The 21,379-nt window shown below is 44.8% G+C and overlaps 1 protein-coding gene across 1 annotated transcript in view; it reads left to right on the top strand.

Moving 5' to 3' along the window:
• SETD2 (SET domain containing 2, histone lysine methyltransferase) overlaps nucleotides 1-21,379 on the top strand; it is a gene marked incomplete at its 5' end in the record, with an annotated part of 86,910 nt that overhangs the window by 59,597 nt on the left and 5,934 nt on the right. Inside the window, 6 exon segments of the mRNA XM_014585197.2 lie at nucleotides 1,913-1,961; nucleotides 7,484-7,667; nucleotides 11,291-11,957; nucleotides 12,899-13,021; nucleotides 16,570-16,709; nucleotides 19,261-19,372. Of these exon segments, the coding sequence (XP_014440683.1) occupies nucleotides 1,913-1,961; nucleotides 7,484-7,667; nucleotides 11,291-11,957; nucleotides 12,899-13,021; nucleotides 16,570-16,709; nucleotides 19,261-19,372 (1,275 nt within the window).

Here is a 21,379-nt window from a genome sequence, read left to right as displayed (position 1 = left end):
CGCTTCTTCATTTTTTTAAATCTGCATTTGTATATTCTATACCTGTGTGGTCCACATTTATCACTTTTTTTTTTTTAAGAATTATTAGTTTTTATTTCATTTGTCATTATTTTGTTTTTAATTTCCTATAGGGCACTTGTGCAAGAGAGATAAAATGAGAAAGCAGGGGCTGGCAGGTGGTGGCATGGTTGTTAAGGGCACTGGATTCCCACATGACTGACCACCGTTCAAGACCTGGACCTGGTGGCTTGCTTTCTCCCTTTCCCTTTCTCTTTGGTCAAATTAAAATAATAATAACAAATGCAATTAAATAAATAATAATATATTTTTTTTAAGTGAGAAAGCAAGCCAGTGGGTTCAGGACTCGAACCATGGTCGGCCACATGGGAGTCTACCTTAACCACTACACCATCTGCTGGTCCCCACGTTCGTCATTTTTATTGGCAACCAAATATTATATCTTGATCCTTCTTTAGTTACATGATGCGTAAGTTATTTCTTATTTTTTATTTCTTCCAAGCGGAGGGGGGAGGATGGAGATAGCACCTCCTGGACGGTTCTTGATGCTGTGACCTCCACCCTGAACCTTGGACACACACGTGCCCAGTGCACTCCTGGAGGTCCCCGGACACAGACCCAGGGCCTTCCCGTGGGGCCAGCGTCCAGCCCTTCTCGTTCTCCAGATGGTACTAGAGCTAACAGTTGTGTGGCAAGAGTCGTAGTCTGATTTTTTTGGAGAGCATTCCCAAAATAGTATCCGCAGGTCACACAGGTGTGGTTAATTTCATGAAATTATTCTAAAAGGAGCATTTCACATTATCTACCATTGAATCTGTGGGTTCGTCACTGGCCCATTTAACATGGTGACTGGATAACAAAGTATTGTGCCCAAGAGCTAATTGATGTGCTAGAATAGGGAAGAATTGTCAGAAAATAAAATAGATTCTATAGCCCTTAGACTCATATAGTAAGAACAGGCACCTCAGGCTTAGCACGTAGCTTGTCTCTCAGAGTCAAGGGGGCACAGTATGTATGAGACGCCTTTTCAAGAGCAGCACTGGCCCTGATGTGCTCTGTCTTTAAACAGTAGCAGTGGGAGTCGGTACTACACTTGGCTGTCGGCTCCTTGGCTTTGTGTTTTTATAGAAAAACATGCTGAATAGCAAATATTACCTTAACATGTGCCATTTTTCTGAAATTTTTTTATATAACTGGGTTGTTACTTACCTATTTTCCCCTTGAGTAAGAGTGGCAAATAAAGCGTTAGAATGTCAGTATGAATACTCTCAGTAAAACTGTAGATGACTTCAACTCCATGTGGGGATGTCTGCGTATGCACAAAGCATATGGGAATTAAGATTTTCAGAAAACATTCTCGGTAAGGTACTATGTCCCAGTTACTTAGTCTGCTGCTTTGCCAGTGAAATCACACAGACCTCATAGATCCGAAACGTGTACATTCTTTTTTTTTTTTTTTTTGAGAGATTTTCACTGTAGGGCGCGTGCACTCGCCAGACAGACAGAGAGAGACATAGAGACAGAAAGCGAGAAATCACCCCTCAGGGGGGATGGTCACGCCGCAATCCCTTCTCCATTCTCCTCTCGGGATTTTGGGCACATGCGCCCGGCGGGAGTTTTAAGCCACCGGGTCCGGGACACGAACCGCAGTCGACTACGTGGGAGTCCATAGCCATTATGCTAACTGCTGGTTCCCCGAAACGTATACATTCTTACTATGGTTTTATTTCTTAATAGGTCAAAATCTCTTGTTAATTAAAGCTAAAGATAAGTCACTTGCGAGAATAATTATCAGCCCGTTCCTTCCCATTTCTTTGTTGCCATGCGAAACCTGTCAGCTTCAAAGCAATCACCACTTCTACAAATAATGCTTCTGATTTATTTTTTTTTGCAGGAAGTATATCGGATTCCAAAGAAAAGTCAAACTGAGAAGGAGAACACAAGTAGGTATTCAAAGATACTCTGTGTAAATGACTTTACAAGCATTCTTTTGATAAATGTAGAAGTATGTATAAGAAGTTTAGCTCTTTTGTTGTTGCAACTAGATAAATTGTAAGTGGATAAATTAAACATTTAGTATAAAAGTTTGGAAATGTACTTTTTTAAAAAAGAATTATTTTATTATAAAATGAATTATTTTATTTGACTTTATTTTAATTTGACAAAGAGGAACAGAGAGAAAAGGGGAAGTCAAAAAGCAAGCCACCTGGTCTGGAACTTGAACCACGGTCGGCCATGTGGGAGTCCAGTGCCCTTAACCACCATGCCACTGCCGGCCCCAGAAACATGCTCTTTTATCCTTTCTCCATGACTCTTTGGCAAAGGAGATGTTTTTTATGCTGCCGTATTATTGTTTTTTTCAAAATCATGTTTTTGTTTTTTTGGAGAGATATTTTGCTATAGGGCATGTGCACTCACCAGAAAGAGAGAGAGAAAGACGGAGAGACAGAAAGCGAGAAATCACCCCCCAGAGGGGGATGGCCATGCCACAATCCCTTCTCCTCCATTCTCCTCTCAGGATCTTAGGCACGGATTCACATGCTCCTGGCATGAGTTTAAGCCAGTGGGTTAAACTGGGACTCAGATTGTTGTCTACTACCTAGGAGTTCAGTGACATAGCCATTATGCCATTTGCTGGTCACCAAAATCATGCTCTTTAGTAGCTTTTCTTCCATTCATTTGTCCTCTAGAGCAGACATGTTAGACCTGTAGTCTGGAGATCTGTGAATGAGTCTTTATCTTAGATTTGTGTATGCAGAACTCCTTGTGGGGTAAGTTCGAAACTTGCATCAGATTCTCAGAGATTCAGTGACCTCTGAAGAGGTCAAGAGTCATCATTCTAGAAGGAGGGACATGGAAGTCTGGTTTCTGGGCTTTCCCACTTAGTTATGTTTCCAGTGAACTTCTTCGAAGATTAAAGAAATGAGATCAATTATGGTGGCTACCATGGGCTTCCTGAGCGCCTCCAGCATTGGCCTGTGTAAGTAGAAAAGGCCAATATGAACTTAAACATTTTTTTTCCCCCGTCGGGCGTGTGCACTCAGCAGAGAGACAGGGAGAGAGAGAGAGACAGAGAGAGAAAGCCAGGAAGCAACTGCCAGGTCTGAGACTCAAACCTGTGGGAGTCCACAGCCTTCACCACCATGCCACCTGCTGGCCCCATTTTGTCTTTTTATTTTTGGCATTACTTAGTTTTTGTAATGTTAAACGGTACTGGTTACAGACCTTGAGGCACCCTTTGCATCATTGTTTTATCTGTTTGTTGTTTTAATTTGCCAGAGAGTATGTGTGCTCACAGAGAGAAACAGGGAAATCAAGAAAGTAACCTGATGAGGCATGGTCACACTGCAGCCCCTTCTCCATTTCCCCTCCTTTCAGAATTGTGAGCACGCAGGCGTACACACCTAGCATGTTTTTCAAGCTGCTGGGTCTAGGACTAGAACCATGTGATTGGCCATGCGGGATCCATCTGTCTACCGTAAAGCTGCAACTGGCCCAGTATCTTGTATTTTTAATTCTACTTGATTTAATCACTTTATTGCCAGATATCCTATTAGGGCTGCAAGGAACTTTTCCCACGAGAAAGAAGGCAGGGCTGGCAAAACCAGTGGCACCACTCCCGAGCTCGTTACCAAAGGTCAGCTCCCTGAGCCCACTGAGTTGAAACCATTACCAACATACAGCAAGCTTAAATGTTGTGAGAAAGGGCATCGGTCCCTTGCAGATGTAGACTGGGTTCCCCTCTTGAGGGTGCAGATGGCTGCGATGGGTGACTTAATCTCAGGAGCAGCCTTGTGCATGCCCGCTTCAGGCGCTTCCTCCCGTTTTGTAATGCGAGGAAGTTGGCCTAAGTAAACGGAAGGGTCTCTCTGCCTCATGCCATCTAAGGTGCAGCCTCCAGATATGAACTGCTGATGTGATTTCCTTGCTTAAATGTTGCCAGGGAATAGTGAAGAAATAGCCACATTTTAAGGAACTTTACTCCAGGTCGAAAAACCTGGGTCTCCCGGAAAAAAGAGAAGTTGTGGGTGGATCAGGTGAAGCTGAGCAACAGCAGCTCACCTTGTGAGCTGTAACCAAGTGGTGCAGCATCTCCTACCACCATGCAGTAGGAGTGGGTTCTGTTAACTTCTCACTGACAAGTGCTCCTGGACAGCCGTCGATCAGTAGCTGTTTGCAGATACATGGCATTTTGGCCTTTGAGCTACTTTTTCTCTGTGCACTCAGACCTGCTCTTACCTGTCGGGCGTGTACTTTCACTTCTCCTTAATAAACTACCCTTTCCTTTCACTGTTGGTGCGTTTCATTCGATTGTTTGTCCAAAGTGCCAAGAACCTGGATGTCATCACAGAAGCTACCCTACAGCACATATTGTGGCAAGCCAGTCAGGCGTCTGCCTCTTTAGGTTCCTCCAGTCCCATAATGAAGACTCATCTGCCCCTGCTGGAAAACTTGGAAGAACCTACGCCGTAAAATTGCACATGCCCGTACAGCGGGGCTGTCAACCCTTAGATCAAAGATCCCCTCCGCTGGGTCCTACTGCAAGTCCCCAGCACCAATTTCAGCTCTCCCAGTGACACACCGTGGGACTATCTCAGTGACCTGCCCTGGCCCTGCTCTCCCACTGAGGTCAGACATGGGGAGGGAGGGTACAGAGTGTGCTACCCTCCTCCAGCAACTTAGCCTTTTGATCCTTGAGAGAAGAGAAGCCTGCTGGACCTCCACCCTCCTTCAGGGCGTTCCCATAGTAGACCTTCTCCTGCCCCTCATGCCTTCCCTCTTAGGAGTGCCCTTGACTTCCAGAAGTTTGCAGAAAGCAAGACCAACAGACAGAGAGGGAGAGGCAGAGACAGCATCCCCAACAGAGTCTGGCTGCCATGGTCTACCCTCACGTCAGCCAGCTCCAGACCACAAGCACACGTGAGCTCGTCACACTCAAGAAAGTGGTCTCTAACCGGAGCCGGGGATCTCCTATGGGTCAGCCTTGCAACATTGCATTTACCGCTGCACCACCTTCTGGGCCCTAAGGAAAAGCAGACCTGCTTCAGTGGAAAATTGTGTTTATCTGTAGGGTGTCCTTCCCACTTACCGGATTCTAGCCTTGGTCGTTGACTTTTCTCATTGTTCCTGCTCACTTGTCAGCTCTATAAGTGTGAGTAACTGATTTTAACTGAATCCTCTCGCCCTGGGGAATACTCAGATTTGTCTCCATTTGCAACTTATCTGGACATTCCTTTGCGCCATGCAAACACATGCTTCGCTTTTTCCTTTAAACAGCTTAGACATCTGCCGCGTCTCCTCGTGATGAGTATCCTGACGTAGCAGTAAAACAGCATATATCTGCATCTGTATGATGTCGTGGTGTCACATTTTGGGGACCATTATTCCATCACCACCATTACTTCCCTAAATTCTCTTTTTTTACTCGTGTCATGCATACAGCAGCCTCATTATTTTTATTTATCAGACAGTTCTTTATCTTCAAAAAGATGCTACTTTGTGGGTATACTGCCATTAATACAGGATATCTTAAATGCAATTTGAACTAAAAATATATTCAAACCTCTAAAAAAAAAAAGATGCATATTTTTAGCCAAGTAAAATGAACACTGTGAGAATGACTTGTGTAAACTTCTCCCTTCTGCAAGGTGGAGGAAAAACAACTGATAGCGTGTTTTTCTGAGAAGAGAAAAAGAAAAACCAGTAATGTTGATCTTTGTGCTGTGAAAGACATTTCATGAGAAATTTTCCCCAAGAAGAGAGCAATTTGATTCATCGGTGGCGGAACTAACATGCAGAAAGCTGCGGTCTGTCACACCAGCCAGTTTATATCAGAATGTCCAGGGGTGAGATTCACACTTGTAAGGGTGATGAGCGACTCAGGTTCTGTCAGTGATAAGTAAGACTTAGGACAGCCTCTGGGAGTGGTGGCAGTGGGACCGCGGAAGTGAAGACCGTGTGAGGATAAGAGCCAGCCGTGGTAAAGAGAAGCATCGTGAGTGAATCAAGTTAACCATTTGGTTTTTGGATTAGGAAGCTGACATTCATTCTCTTGAAGATACACTTCTCTGGTTTTGATAACTTTCCAAGTTATCACCTGTGTCTGAAATATTTTTCTGTATTAGTTATAATATTAGTTATAATTTATAGGCTGGTGCCTTTATTTTAGGTTTTGGCCAAACAGTGTGCACACTGCTGGAGAAGGACTTAGTGATGAAGGAGGGAGAGTGAGAAATCAGCCTCCCGGGGACATGGTCATGGTGCAGTCCCTTCTTCATTCTCCTCTCAGAATTTCAGGCATGCACACACATGCACTTGTAAGATTCTCAGGCTGCCAGGTCCGAGGCGTGAACTGCAGGTGGCCATGTGGGAATCCACCAGGCCACCTGCTGGCCTCTTTTTTTTTTTTTTTAAGAATTGTTTATTTAATTTTATTCATTCATCCATTTATTTTAATTTGACCAAAGAGATGCACACAAAGAGAGAGAAAGGAAAAGGGAAAGCAATCCACCAGGTCTAGGACTCAAGCTGTGGTTGGCCATGTGGGAGTGTCCAGTGCTTTAAACACCACACCACCTGCTGGTCTCCTGGCCTCTCCTCTAAATTTTTTTTTTTTTTCCTTAAGAATTATTTACTTGGGAGACCAGCAGATGGTATAATGGCTACGTTGCTTGATTCCCATGTAGTCGACTGCAGTTCGAGTCCCGGACCCAGTGGCTTAAACTGAAGCCGGGCATGTGTCCATGCCCAAGATCCCAGAGGAGAATGGAGAAGGGAATGCGTTGTGGCCATCCCCACTGGGGGCGATTTCTCGCTTTCTGTCTCTCTGTCCCTCTCTGTCTTTGTGGCAAGTGCACACACCCAATAGCAAAAACCTCTCCAAAAAATAAAATTATTGTGTGGGCCAACAGGTGGCTAAGGGCATTGGACTCCCACTTGGCTGACTACGGTTTGCATCCCAGACCTGGTGGCTTTCTCTCTCTGTTCCTCCATGGTCAAATTAAAATAAGTAAATAAATAAAGTTGAATAATTCTTTTTAAAATTTTTTTGAGAGACTTCCTGTTGAGGTTTTTATGCTCAGCACGTCAGGCTGCTTTTCTGTAAATTAAAAAACGGAACGTCACAGAGACAGTTGAATGCTTTCTCATTTTAAACTGACAAGCAAACTGCCTTGCTGAAGTGACAGGAATAACTCGCATGCATGTGCTTACAAAACTTGTTAGAAATAGCGAAGGCTTGAACTGAGTGTTGAGCGGGGAAAAAGCAAAGGACACACGTGGAAGCGACTTCAGTAAGTAATGTGGACGCTCACGCCAGACCCTGCGTCACATCCAGATCCAGGGCTGGGCAGATGAGGGGAAGAGCCTGGATCTCTCTGTATCTCTCTGTTGGATAGAAGTTTTACTATACAGTGGATGAAGAAAAGCCTGCCGAATAAACTTTCTAAAAATCTTTTTCCCTTAGTAACCGAACGTGCAAGGGATGCTGTCGGCTTCAGAGATCAAGCAGCTACCCCAAAGACTCCTAACAGGTCACGAGAGAGAGATCCAGATAAGCAAACTCAAAACAAAGAGAAAAAGAAGCGAAGGGGCTCTCTCTCGCCTCCCTCCTCTGCCTACGAGCGCGGGACAAAAAGGCCGGATGACAGGTAAGTGGCCCATGTGAGGGGTTTATTTATTCTTTTTCCTTTGAGCCAGTATTAATATCCAGGCCATACTGCTAATTCTGGATACCAAGGGCTTTTGGAATTAGTGACTTTTCTTGATGAGTGAGTGTAAAACTTTACTGATAAGTGTTAAGATGGATTCTCTTTTGACAGTAATAATAGCTATGACAATTAATAGATTTGTGTGAAGATTAATTACCATTTTTGAATGGTTTCTGTTTGATGATAATTAAATGCTCTTAGAGGAGCCAAAGATTAGTTCTTTCAAGGACAGTGGGGAGTGGGGTTGGTGGGAGATAACTCTCCAAAGAAATTCTTCAAAACTTTGTCACGTGAATCCTGTGCCACATCAGTCAAAATGTAGATTTTTAAAAATCTGAGTTGTGGGGCCAGCAGGTGGCATTGGTCATTAGGGCGCTAGACTCCCACATGGCCTACAATGGTTTGGACCTGGTGGCTTGCTTTCTCACTTTCCCTCTCTATCTGTCTCTGTCGAGCAAATTTAAAATAACAATAAAATTAAATAATTCTTTTTTTTTAAAAAAAGAAAGAAAGAAAACCCAGGGACTAGCAGTTAGTGTAATGGCTATGTCACTGGACTCCCATATAGTCAACCATGGTTCGAGTCCCGGACCCGGTGACTTAAACTCACGCCAGACACGTGTGCGTGGGTGGGTGCCCAAGATCCTGAGAGGAGAAAGGAGGAGAAGGGATTGCGGCATGGCCACCCCCCCCGGGGGGGGGTTGATTTCTCACTTTCTATCTCTCTGTCTCTCTGGCGAACTCACACGCCCTATAGCAAAAACCTCTCCAGAAAAAGAAAAAGGAAATCTGTGTATAACTTGGCTCCCCCAAAACTTAACTACTAGTAGCTTACTTTGATACGAAGCCTTACTGGTAGCATAGACAGTCAATTAACATGTGTTTTGTATCTGTATTATACTCTGTTGTATCAATAACATAAGGTAAAATATTCAGAAAATCAAATCGTAATAAATATATTTATAGTACCATATTTTCCAGTTTTTTTGGTTTTCTTTTTGTTTTTAGAGAGATTTTTGCTGTAGGGCATGTGCACTTGCCAGATAACAGAAAGTGAGAAATCACTCCCTGGGGGGATCTCCATGCCACAGTCCCCTCTCCTTCATTTTCCTCTCCGGATTTTGGATATGCACGCACACTTGTCCAATGTGAGTTTTAAGCCACCAGGTCCGGGACTCGAACCATAGTCAACTGCATGGGAATCAGCGATGTAACCATTACACCATCTGCTAGCCCCTCCAGTATTTTTTTTTAAAGAATTCTTGGGACTGGGACCAGCAATTAGCGTAATGGCTATGTCACTGGACTCCCATGTAGTCGACCGCAGTTCAAGTCCCAGACCCGGTGGCTTAAACTCACGCCGGGCGTGTGTGTGCATGCCCAAAATCCTGAGAGGAGAATGGAGGAGAAGGGATTGCGGCCTGGTCATCCCCACTGGGGGGTGATTTCTCACTTTCTGTCTCTCTGTCTGTCTGTCTGGCAAGTGCACGTGCCCTATAGCAAAAACCTCTCAAAAAAAAATTATTGGGACCAGCAGTTGGCATAATGGCTATGTCACTGTCACTGGACTCCCATGTAGTTGACCATGGTTCGAGTCCCAGACCCAGTGGCTTAAATTCCCGCGGGTCGTGTGTGCATGCGTGTGTACCCAAGATCCCGAGAGGAGAATGGAGGAGAAGGGATTGTGGTGTGGCCATTCCCCCTGGGGGGTGATTTCTCGCTTTCTGTCTCTCTGTCCCTCTCTGTCTTTCTGGCGAGCACACGTACCCTATAGCAAAAAACTCTCCAAAAAAAAAAAAGAACTCTGAAGAATGCAGCAACGGCAAATTGGCGAGCACTTCAGAAAGCTTGTGCAAAAGTGGAATTAAAGGGAACCAGCATTTAGCGTAATGGCTGTGTCGCTGGACTCCCACGTAGTCGACTGCGGTTCGCGTCCCGGACCCGGTGGCTTAAAACTCACGCCGGGTGCGTGTGCGTGCATGCCCAAGATCCCGAGAGGAGAATGGAGGTGAAGGGATTGCGGCGTGACCATCCCCTCTGGGGAGTGATTTCTCGCTTTCTGTCTCTCTGTCCCTCTCTGTCTTTCTGGCGAGCACACATACCCTATAGCAAAAAACTCTCCAAAAAAAAAAAAAAATGGAATTAAAGTATGAATTTATTTTAGTGCAACAACATTTTGAAACCCACACACATAGTTTTTCATAAACTTTTTTTTTAAGAATTATTTATTTATTATTATTATTATTTAATTTTGCTACAGGGCATGCACATTCACCAGAGAGAGAGAGAGAAAGAAATGAGACAGAGAAAGCAAGCCACCAGATCTGGGACTTGAACCACAGTCACTATGTGGGAGTCCAGTACCTAAACCACCATGCCACCTGTTTCACAAACTCGTTTTTTAAGATAAGCTTTATCTGGGGGCCAGCAGGTGATGTGGTGGTCAAAGGCACTGAACCCACGTGGCCTAACACGGTTCAAGTCCTGGACTTGGCAGCTTCCCCTCTCTCTCTCTCTCTCTCTCCCTCTCCTTTCTCTGGTCAGACTGGAAAATAATGATAATAAATAAGTAAATAAATTTTTTAAAAATAGCTTTATTTGATTAGCAACTATAGTAATTTTACTTACAGTAAAATTTATCATTTTAAGCCTACAGTTTAATGAGTTTTGTCAAATGCATACAATTATGTAGCCACTGCATCATCTCAGTTTCACTGTGCCCTTTTGTAGTCAGTTCCTCCCATATCTCTAACTGCTAGAAAGCACTCATCTGCTTTATGACCTAGTTTTTTTCTTTTTCAGAACGTCCTTCATCATACAGTACATACTGGGTTGTCAAGAAAGTCATGACACATTTTTGTATAGAAAACAGAAGAATATCTCATGATTTTCCCAACGACCTAGTAGTTTGAATCTACATTCTTTCTGTTATTGTCGCTTCTTGTTTAGCTTTGCTGTACGGCATGTGCACTTCCCAGAAGGACATAACATACATACATTCATTCATTCATCATTTAAAGAAGTATTTTATTTAACTTTATTTATTCATTTATTTTAATTTGACCAGAGGGAGACACAGAGAGAGAGAGAGAGAGAGAGGGAAAGTGAGAAAGCAAGACACCAGGACCAAGACTCGAACTGTGGTCAGCCATGTGGGAGTGTCCAGTACCTCAACCACCACGTCACCTTCTGGTCTCCAAGACATAATATTTATTAGTATATAACATTCATTAGTGTTAGGATTATGTCTACCTTAGGGAGAATTTTTTGTTTTACAAGAGAGATTTTTGCTATAGGGCATGTGTACTTGCCAGAGAGAGAGAGAGACAGAATGTGAGAAATAACCCTGGGGACGTGGAGGGGCCATGCCACAATCCCTCCTTCTCTCTTCTCCTCTCAGGAGTTTGGGCATATATGCACACGTGCCTGGAGTGAGTTTCAAGCCTCCAGGTCCAGGACTCGAACCATGCTTGGCCATGTGGGAATCCAGAGACCTAACCATTATGCCGTTTGCTGATCCCAAGGAGAAATGTTTTATGGTTCTCTTATTGTTTCCTATGTAGATATGATACACCTACTTCTAAAAAGAAAGTACGAATTAAAGACCGTAATAAACTCTCCACAGAGGAGCGGCGGAAGTTGTTTGAGCAAGAGGTGGCTCAGAGGGAGGCTCAGAAACAGCAGCAGATGCAGAACCTGGGGATGACGTCACCACTGCCCTATGACTCTCTTGGCTATAATGCCCCTCATCACCCCTTTGTCGGCTATCCGCCAGGGTACCCAATGCAGGCCTATGTGGACCCCAGCAACCCGAATGCTGGAAAGGTGCTTCTGCCCACACCCAGCATGGACCCGGTGTGTTCTCCTGTTCCCTACGACCATGCTCAGCCCTTGGTCGGACATTCTGCTGTCCCCCTTGCTGCACCTCCACCAGTGCCAGTGGTACCACACGTGGCAGCCCCTGTGGAAGTTTCTAGCTCACAGTACGTAGCCCAGAGTGATGGTGTGGTCCATCAGGACTCCAGCGTTGCCGTCTTGCCGGTGCCGGCCCCAGGTCCAGTCCAGGGACAGAATTACGGTGTCTGGGATTCAAACCAACAGTCGGTCAGTGTACAGCAGCAGTACTCCCCTGCACAGTCTCAAGCAACCATATATTATCAAGGACAGACGTGTCCAACTGTCTATGGTGTGACATCACCTTACTCACAGACAACTCCACCAATTGTACAGGTAACTAATTCCGGAAGTTTTCTTTCTGTCTTGTTGTTAATTAAATCTGATGCAAGGAGGGTAAGTCTTGCCGTTGATCACTTGTATTTATTGATGGATTTTATATAGATCTGTTATCTATTTAATATGTTGATATTACCCGTCCTGCTTGAGGCAGTAAGTAATTCTCAGTTCCCAGGAGTCAGGGTTCTGAAGCAGCTTAGCTGGACGGTTCTGGCTCAGGATTTCCCATGAAGTCCCAGTGAAGCTGCTCACTGGGCTGCAATCACCTGAGGCTAGAGGGGGACGGAGGCTCATTTTCCAGCTCAGTGGCCTCAGTTCTTTGCCCCTGGGCTTCTCAGTAGGGCTGTTCACAACAGCCTTTTATAACAACCTCGGAGATGGTGCAGTTGCCACTTCGGCTATAGTTTGGTCACACAGGAGGGAAGAGAGACTACCAAAGAGGTCGTGAGTATCAGGACAGGTTTGACTATCACAACGTACAGTAAAAATAATGCGGTGTTAACATAAGTGTCTTTCTCATATTTCAGAGTGAATACTTGTATGTTTAAGTTTTGTTTTTTAATCAGTAAAGAGTACATGCACTCACCAGAGAGAAATAGAGAGGCAGAAAGTTCCCCTCAGTGAGGGCGGTTATACCACAGTCCTTTCTATTCTATTTCTCCACCCATTGGGTTTTCATTCTTTTTTAAACAATTGTTTAATTTTATTCATTCATTCATTCATTCATTTTAATTTGACCAGAGAGAGATACAGAGAAAGAGAGGGAAAGTGAGAAAGCAAGCCATCGGGTTCAGGACTCAAAATATGGTTGAAATATATCTAGGATTAAAAAAAGATGTTGTGGGCATATCTTCCGGTAAGAGTGCAAGTTTGGAAATTAGTCCCTGTACCAGAGTAAAGAGGGTGGAAGTTACAGGTGTCTTCATCGTGTCTTCTAGAGCTACGCCCAGCCGAGTCTCCAGTACATCCAGGGGCAGCAGATTTACCCCGCCCACCCGCAGGGAGTGGCCGTGCAGCCAGCTGCGATCGTTGCCCCCGGGCAGCCTCAGCCCTTACAGGCGGTAAGAAACCATTCTCTTCTTAAGCTCTCCTTGGCCGTCTAACTTCTCTTTAAAAGGTTTTCTTTCTCTTTTTCTTTTTTTTTCCTCATTCTGTTCTTTGTCCTTCAATTTATACAGTTACCGATTTTACTTGAGTATTCTAAAGTCATGCGGTCAATCATTCTCCCAAAAAAATTTTTTTAAAGAATTATTTGTTTATTTAATTTTACTTGTTATTATTTTTAAAAATGTGACCAGAGAGAGAGAGAAAGGGAAAGCAAGAAAGCAAGCCACCAGATCCAGGACTCAAACCTTAGTTGGCCAGGTGGAAACCCAGCACCTTTAACCACCATGCCACCTGCCGCCCCCCCCAAATATTTTCATCCTATGGAATGTAGTTATATTTATTGACATCTCTTTCTCCTAGGATCCTTTTTATTTGTTAATTACCCCTGATTAGTCTTGTATTTTTATACTTAATTATGAATTCTCTATGTAATAACGTTCTTTTTTAGAGAGAGATTTTTGTGATAGGGCACGTACACTAGCAGGAGAAACAGAGACAGAAAGAAGTCACCCCCCAGGTGGATGGCCACGCTGCAGTCCCTTCTCCTCCATTCTCCTCTAGAGATTTTGGGTGTGCTTACTCAGGCACCTGTCATGAGTTTTATTTCATTTTTAAGAATTACTTTATTGGGACCAGTAGTTAGTGTAATGGCTATGTCACTGAACTCCCACGTAGTCGACCGTGGTTCAAGTCCTGGACCCAGTGACTTAAACTCACCCTGGGCGTGTGTGCGTGCATGCCCAAGATCCCGAGAGGAAAATGGAGGAGAAGGGATTGCCGCGTGACCATCCCCCCTGAGGGGTGATTTCTCACTTTCTGTCTCTCTGTCTCTCTCAGTCTTTCTGGCAAGCGCACGAGCCCTACAACAAAAAAACCTCTCTGAAAAAAAAAGAATTACTTTATTTAAATTTATTTATTTATTTATTTATATTTGACCCGTGGCAGGGGTGGGAGAAAGCAAGCTGTCAAGTATGGGACTCGAACCACTATTGGCCATGTGGGAGTCCACCATACCACCTCTTAGCCACTTGGCATGAGTTTTTAGCTGCCAAGTCTGAGACTCAAACCATAGTCAACTATCTGGTGTCCAGTGATGTAACCGGTACACTATCTACAGGTCCCTGTACTAGCTGTTAGAACACACTGAGTACTACAGTGTGATGTCATACTGCTCACCGTGGGAGGTGACGTACTCACTTCTACGTGTGCAGTACCTGTAACCGTTACACCATCTACAGGTCCCTGAGTAGTAAGTCTCTGTAGTAGCTGTTAGAACACACTGAGTACTACAGTGTCATGGCGTACTGCTCACCGTGGGAGGTGACGTACTCACTTCTACGTGTGCAGTACATGTAATAGTGAGGGACACCCCACACGTGTAAGAGATGTGGTGAGGTCTGATGAAGGGTTCCTGTTTGGGATAAAATGGGAAATAAGAGGCTGCCACAGAAAGCAGTTGAAAGACTAAACAGAGAATAACCAGTCAGATTAGCGATTGGGGACATGGACAGTTCTGGAAGAGACTCCTGCAGCTACCTGGCGATGTACGGTGACTTTGGGCAGGGTGGTTGGAGTAAGAATCCTGCATGAGAAAAGTTGGGAACACGACAGTGCATGCTCACAGCAAATACTCGAGCGCCTCCTACGAGTGGGGCACTTCTAGGCATTTGAATATGAACGTCTCTGCTGTTACGAGCTGACATTCCAGGAGACAGATGACAGTCACGATGTATAATGCTCAAAGTCCTCAGCGTCTAGTGGGGTTCAAGGTTTGAGGAGGGTTCAGGGTTTGCAGAATTAGTAATTTAGTAAGTACTGAATGACTTGGAGTGCCCTGTCACGACGCCGAGGTTTAGAGAGAAGCGGTCAGTAAAGGCTGGTAAGAGGGCTGTGGACATGAGAGAAGCAAAGGCTAAAGTGGGCCGGGAGAGCCCAGCGGATGAAGTAGGGATACGAGTCTGCTCCTACCCATGTTTGCTACAGTGAGCACCTGGGGTCGAGCAGAGGAAAGGCCAAAAAAAAGATTTTTCATGTATTGACTTCCATGGAAGGAACAAGTAAGGGTATATATCCTCACGGGGACTGCGCCGTCTGCCGGGGTGCTGTGACAGAGTACCGAGTACCCTCACGGGGACTGCGCCGTCTGCCGGGGTGCTGTGGCGAACGCTGCTATACTGAACACTTTGAAGCTCCAACAACAGAGCTTAATTCCCCTGCAGTTGAGCGGCTGGAAGCCCAGATCAGAATGTCATCAGGGCTGGCTCCTCTGATAACTCTCTCCTGGCTCATAGATGGCTGCCTTCCTGCTGTGTCCTCACATGGCACGTCCTCTGTGAGCTCCTCTGGTGTCACTTCCTTTTCTTAGCTGTATGGACACTAGAACGACAGGTCCTCCCCCTTCATGACCTCTTTGACGACCTCTATTAGGGCCTTCTCCGGTGAGTCACAGTCGGGTTAGGGCTTCAGCATGTAAATTTTGGGAAGACACGTTTAAGTCCGTAACAATAATACGAGGTCTTTATGATTTTCAAAATGTGGTACTATAATTTTTTTAAGGATTATTTTATTTAACTTTATTTATTTATTTGATCAGAGAGGAAAAGCCAGAAGGCAAGCTGCCAGGTCTAGGACTTGAACCAAAGTCGGCCATGTGGGAATCCAGTGCCCTTAACCACCACACCACCTGCTGGCCCTGGCATTACAATTAAAAATATATATAATTTGGAGGTTTCAAACCACAGAAAAGTACCAAAAAAACCTTACTGGATAAAATGTTAATGTTCTTGGGGCCGGCAGGTGGTGTGATGGTTAAAGGCGCTGGGCTCCCACATGGCCAACCACCAATCGCGTCTCGAACCTGGCCGGCTCCTTTTTCAATTTTCTCTCTCCCCCCACCTTATCTGGTCAAATTAAAATAAATAAAGTTAAATAAAATAATGATTTAAAAAATTGTTAATGACCTGTCATATTTGCTTTTTGGGTCATTGGGAATAAAAAGAGGCACATCTAAAACTTTGTAAGCTAATTGAAGTTGTTATATGCTATTTAGCCTTTGATGACTGAATATTTTAAAATGTGATGTCTTAGGGGGCCGGCAGGTGGTGTGGTGGTTAAGGCAGCGGACTCCCACATAGCTAACCACGGTTCAGGTCTCAGGTCTGGCAGCTTTCTTTCTCACTTTCCTTCTCTTTCTCTGTCTCTCTCTGGTCAACTTCAAAAAAATAAAATAAAATAATGACAATGACTAAAATTAAATAAAATATATCTTTATTTTTTTTTAATGTGATGTCTTAGATGGTGAACTGGGAACCAGTTTTCTGATGGATCCCTAAAGTTCTTTGTATTTTGTCTGTCTCTTTAATCCCTTCCCAGATTGTACTTTTCTCTTTTCTAAAAGAAGAAATAGCTGTATTGTAGCATACTGTGTAAAGTGGGCCATTTGTGCTTTTGGCCATGTTTAAGGAGATGTCGCTAATCAGAAGCCTGTGTCTCTTCTTTCCAGCCTGAAATGGTTGTGACAAATAACCTCCTGGACCTGCCACCCCCCTCTCCTCCCAAACCCAAAACCATAGTCTTACCTCCCAACTGGAAGACAGCCCGAGACCCGGAGGGGAAGATCTACTATTACCATGTGATCACCAGGTAAGGGGGCAGTGTGGGGACCCCAAGTGTGCTTTCACGTGCTAGAGGGAGGTGCCACCCGCGGGGGCTTTACACGCAGCAGCTTCTTGCCTTAGCTCTCCACCGTGCTTAGAGGGCCGCTGGGCTTCCAGAGTCATAACTTAACAGTGTGTCAAGCGTCAGATTTTTGGTCCTTTTTAGATCTATTTTGGTGTACTTTTAATTTGAAAGAGAAAACTAAGAGAGTTTTATTTGAAAAAAAATCATTTTATTTAACTTATTTATTTAAATTTGACCGGGGGTGGGGCGGGGAGTGAGAAAGCAAGCCTCCAGTTCTGGGACTCGAACCTCATTTGGCCATAGCTGAGGAATCCAGCACCCTCAACTATTATGCCACTTCCCAGCCCACTAAGAAAGTTTTTTTGTTTTGTTTTGTTTTTCAGAGAGGTTTTTGCTATAGGGCACGTGCGCTGACCAGAAAGACAGAGAGAGACAGAAAGTGAGAAATCACCCCCCAGGGGGGATGGCCATGCCACAATCCCTTCTCCTCCATTCTCCTTTCGGGATCTTGGGCACGCACGCACACGTGCCAGACGTGAGTTTAAGCCACCGGGACTTGAACCGCGGTCAACGACATGAGAGTCCAATGACATAGCCATTACGCCAATTGCTGGACCCGTCATTAAGAAAGTTTTTAAAAATGGTAGTAACTTCTTCTGTCATTGTAGATATCAAAGATCATGGTAAAACTTTTTTTTATAAAAGGCCAGAAAATAAGTATTTCTAATTTTGCTGGCCAGGCAGTCTCCACTCGAGAGCTACTGAGCTCTGCCGCTGTCCCGTAAGTGACCATAGACTGTGGGGTGGGTATGTCTGTGTTCCAGTGAGACCGTTTATAGAGGCAGGCAGCAGGCTAGGTAGATGTGGTCCATGGGCCGTGGTTTGACAACAACTGCTACACATAAAATACTAATTTATTGGGTTAGCTGCTGGTGTAGAGGTTGAGGCAGCTGGATCCCACATTGCCAGCCATGTGGTTCTGTTCTGGATCTGGCGGCTTGGAGGCATGCCAGGTGTGTGTGCATACATGCCCAAAATTCCAAAAGGCAAGCTGGAGGAGAAGAAATTGCAGCATGGCCATCAACCTGGAGGTACTTCTTTCTCTCTCTCCCTCCTTTCTCTGGCAAGCACATAGACCTCTATCTCTGCAAATTGAAAAGAAAGAAAGGGGGCCAGCAGTTAGCATAATGACTATGTCGCTGAACTCCCGTGTAGTCGACCGCAGTTTGAGTCCTGGACCCGGTGGCTTAAACTCACGCCGGGCGCGTGTGCGTGCGTGCCCAAGATCCCAAGAGGAGAATGGAGGAGATGTGATTGGTGGGTGATTTCTTGCTTTTTGTCTCGCTGTCTCTCTGTCTTTCTGGTGAGCGCATGCGCCCGATAGTAAAAACCTCTCCAAAGAGAGAAAGAAAGAAGAATTACCTTTTTTTTTTTTTTTTTCTCCAGAAGGCATATCTGCTCACCAGAGAGAGAGGGAGAGGAGAAAGCACCCCTATGGGCGTGGTCACACGCAGTCCCTTCTCCATTCCTCTCTCTTTTTGGAATATTGGACAAACACGTGCTCAGTGTGTTCCTCAAGCTTCCAGGTCCAGGACTCGAATCATGAGGTTGAACACGTAGGATCCAGCGGTCTCAGTCACTATGCCACCATCTGACTGGTGATTGTTAAATTTTTTTTTAAAAAAATGCTTTCTTAGATAATTTCATGTGAATATTTGTGCTCTCCATGTGTGTATGCACATGTGTGTACTCATCAGTACACAGTCGTACGTAAATTGTGAGGGTATTTTACAGTCTGCTTTATTACCTATTGTAAACAGCTTTTCCTGTCAATATAGAGCTCTGTTATTTCGGGGGCCTGCCCAGGGGTGAAGGGAACCAGATCACACATGACCAACCATACACTTCAAATCATGACCTTGGGAGCTTGAAAAGTGTGCTGGGTGCACGTGTATGTGTGCCCCAAATCCCAAAACGAGAGAGAAATGGGAGAGGAAGGCTTTATGGTGCGACCATGCCCCGTTGGAGGTTCCCCCTCATGGGTCGGGAGCTGCTCCCCAGCTCTCTGTTTCTCTAGTAAATGCACATGCCCTCTGGCAAACTACAACTTACTGTATGTCTCATTACATGTATTTATATATGAGGGGGCCTTCAAAAGGTTCATAGAAAATGTGTGTTAACGAGACCAGCAGGTAACATGGCAGTAAAGGCACTGGACCCCCAAATGGCCAACCATGGTTCAAGTCCTGGACCTGGCAGCTTGTTTTCTCACTCTCTTTCTCTCTCTGGTTAAATGAAAATAAACAAATAAATAAATAGATTTAATATAACTCTTTTAAAAAAGATAAAATGCATGTTATTTCAAAAAGTTTTCTTGCACAAAAATAAAATGCTTTAATTCCATTTTTTCCACAAACTTTAAAAGTCTCCTTCTATGTATGAACAGAGATGTCGATGCCAGGGTTCTTTGCCTTGTAGCTGTGACAGCATGGCTGTTCTTACCTCCTTCTAGGCAGACTCAGTGGGATCCCCCGACTTGGGAAAGCCCAGGAGACGAAGCCAGCCTTGAGCATGAAGCGGAGATGGACTTGGGAACCCCAACATATGACGAAAACCCCATGAAGGTGAGTGTGGCTTACACATATGCTTCCAGAATATTTGGGGATCTGTGTCTTGTCATTCTGTTAAGCTGTGTGGTCTTGGGAGTCTTTGTATTTTGAAAAATGCATTGACAACCGTTTGTGTGTCAGGGCAGAGATGGAGTCAGGGAGAAGGGGAGGCCTTTCTGAACTTCCAGGGATGCGGATACATGCTACCTACTCACGCGTTTGAGGGATGTGTGTACTAGGGGGTTCTTCAGAAAGTTTCCGGAAAGTGCCTGCCATGAAGCAACACTGCATGGGCTTTAAAATCTTTGTACCAAAACACATTCCTACTCTACTTCCACCTTTCATGAACTCGTTCAAGTCCTCTCACAGTAGTTGTGACCAGACCGATGATGAGCACATTGTGGGGGCACTAACAGGAACAGCGAAGGGCACAGAGGGAGGATGAGGGCCCCAGGCGGTCACGGTGCTCACACTCCTTTACAGCTTAAAAGATATATGTATAGGGCTGGCAAGTGGCGTGGTGGTTAAGGGCGCTGGACTCCCACATGGCCGACCATGGTTCAAGTCTCGGACCTGGTGGCTTGCTTTCTCACTTCCTCTCTCTCTATGTCTCTCTCTGATCAAACTGGAAAATAACAATGATAATAATAAATAAAGTTAAGTAAAATAATTCTTTAAAAAAAAAGATATATGTATATATTTAATTTTGCTCAGGACACACGTGCTAGAGAGAGATGGAGAGAGAGGGGTGGGTGAGAAAGCACTCCCTGGGGTAGCCACGCCACGTTCTCTTCTCCCTCGCGCACACACATGCCCAGGGTTTTTTAAGCCATACAGTCGGCCGTGTTGGATCCAGCCCTTTAACCACCAGGCCACTGGGTAGCCCGGAACTTCTTTTAATACATTTTAACTCTTTTCCTCTTAGTTCATGTAGATACGCTACGTTCTTGATGGTGATGTATCACCAGGTTGAGAATTTCTGTTTTCTTTCTGTTTTCAAGTTTATTTATTTTCCTTCCTTCCATAAGAGAGAGGGGAAGGGAGTCCAAGGAAGTGAGGGGTAGACAGGCGTGCGAGAGAGAGAGAGAGAGAGAGGTGTTGGAAGGAGGGGAGAAAGCCATCCCCATTGGAAGGAAGTCACACTGCAATCCCTTCCCTTCCGTTTCTCCATCCTGTCAGGATTTGGGACACACACGACATGTTCTTCCAAGCCACCAGGGCTGGGAATCGAACCATGCTGTCAACCATGTGGAATACTCCTCAACCACGCAGCCAGCTCTGGTTCACACTTTCTGTGATGTAAGTCTAGGCACCCTTCATCGGAACATTTCCCCTCTCTAATACAGCACTCAGAAGGACTGCGGACACTCTCGGCAGAGCTCAGTGGCTCACGTTCTGTCACTGTGTTTTTGAAGCCCTCCCAACCTCACTGAGTCAGGGATTACATGAGAAAGCTTTTGGGCCAGCAGGTGGCATGGTAGTTAAGGCACTGGACTCCCACATGGTCAACTGTCGTTTGAGTCCTTGACTTAGCTTAAAAATCACATCAGGCGCATGTGTGTGTACCGAAAACCCCGAGAGGAGCAGGACTCGAATCACGGTTGGCTATGAGGGAGTCCAGCGCAGTAACCATTACGCCATCTGCTGGTCCCCACACTGGAATGTGAACGGTCTGAACATATACCACATTCAGAGAAGCCGGACATTCCTGTTTAAAGCCCGGCCTCTCCCACAGCCAGGATCTTTACCAGGTTGTCACACACCTGTAACATACAGGACTTTCTGTCCTCTTGTGCTGCTCCTCACTTCTGCGATCTAAAGAAAACAGCTGATGATGTGTTCAGGTTCCCGTGGCCTGTACAAAAATTCCGGATCCTCCTACTGAGATCTTTTTTTTTTTTTTTTTTTTTTAACAGGGAAAATGGCATTAAATCTTTTTTTTTTTTTATCATAATCTTCTTTATATTACATTGGATTACATATAACTTCCCTCTTTTTTAATTTTTTTTTTTTTTTTTTGGA

The sequence above is a fragment of the Tupaia chinensis genome, unplaced genomic scaffold, assembly GCF_000334495.1.
Source record: "Tupaia chinensis unplaced genomic scaffold, TupChi_1.0 Scaffold149184_1, whole genome shotgun sequence".
Classification (NCBI taxonomy): domain Eukaryota; kingdom Metazoa; phylum Chordata; class Mammalia; order Scandentia; family Tupaiidae; genus Tupaia; species Tupaia belangeri.
The sequence above is the reverse complement of the archived record's forward strand: the minus strand, read 5'-3'. Positions and strand labels throughout refer to the sequence as shown.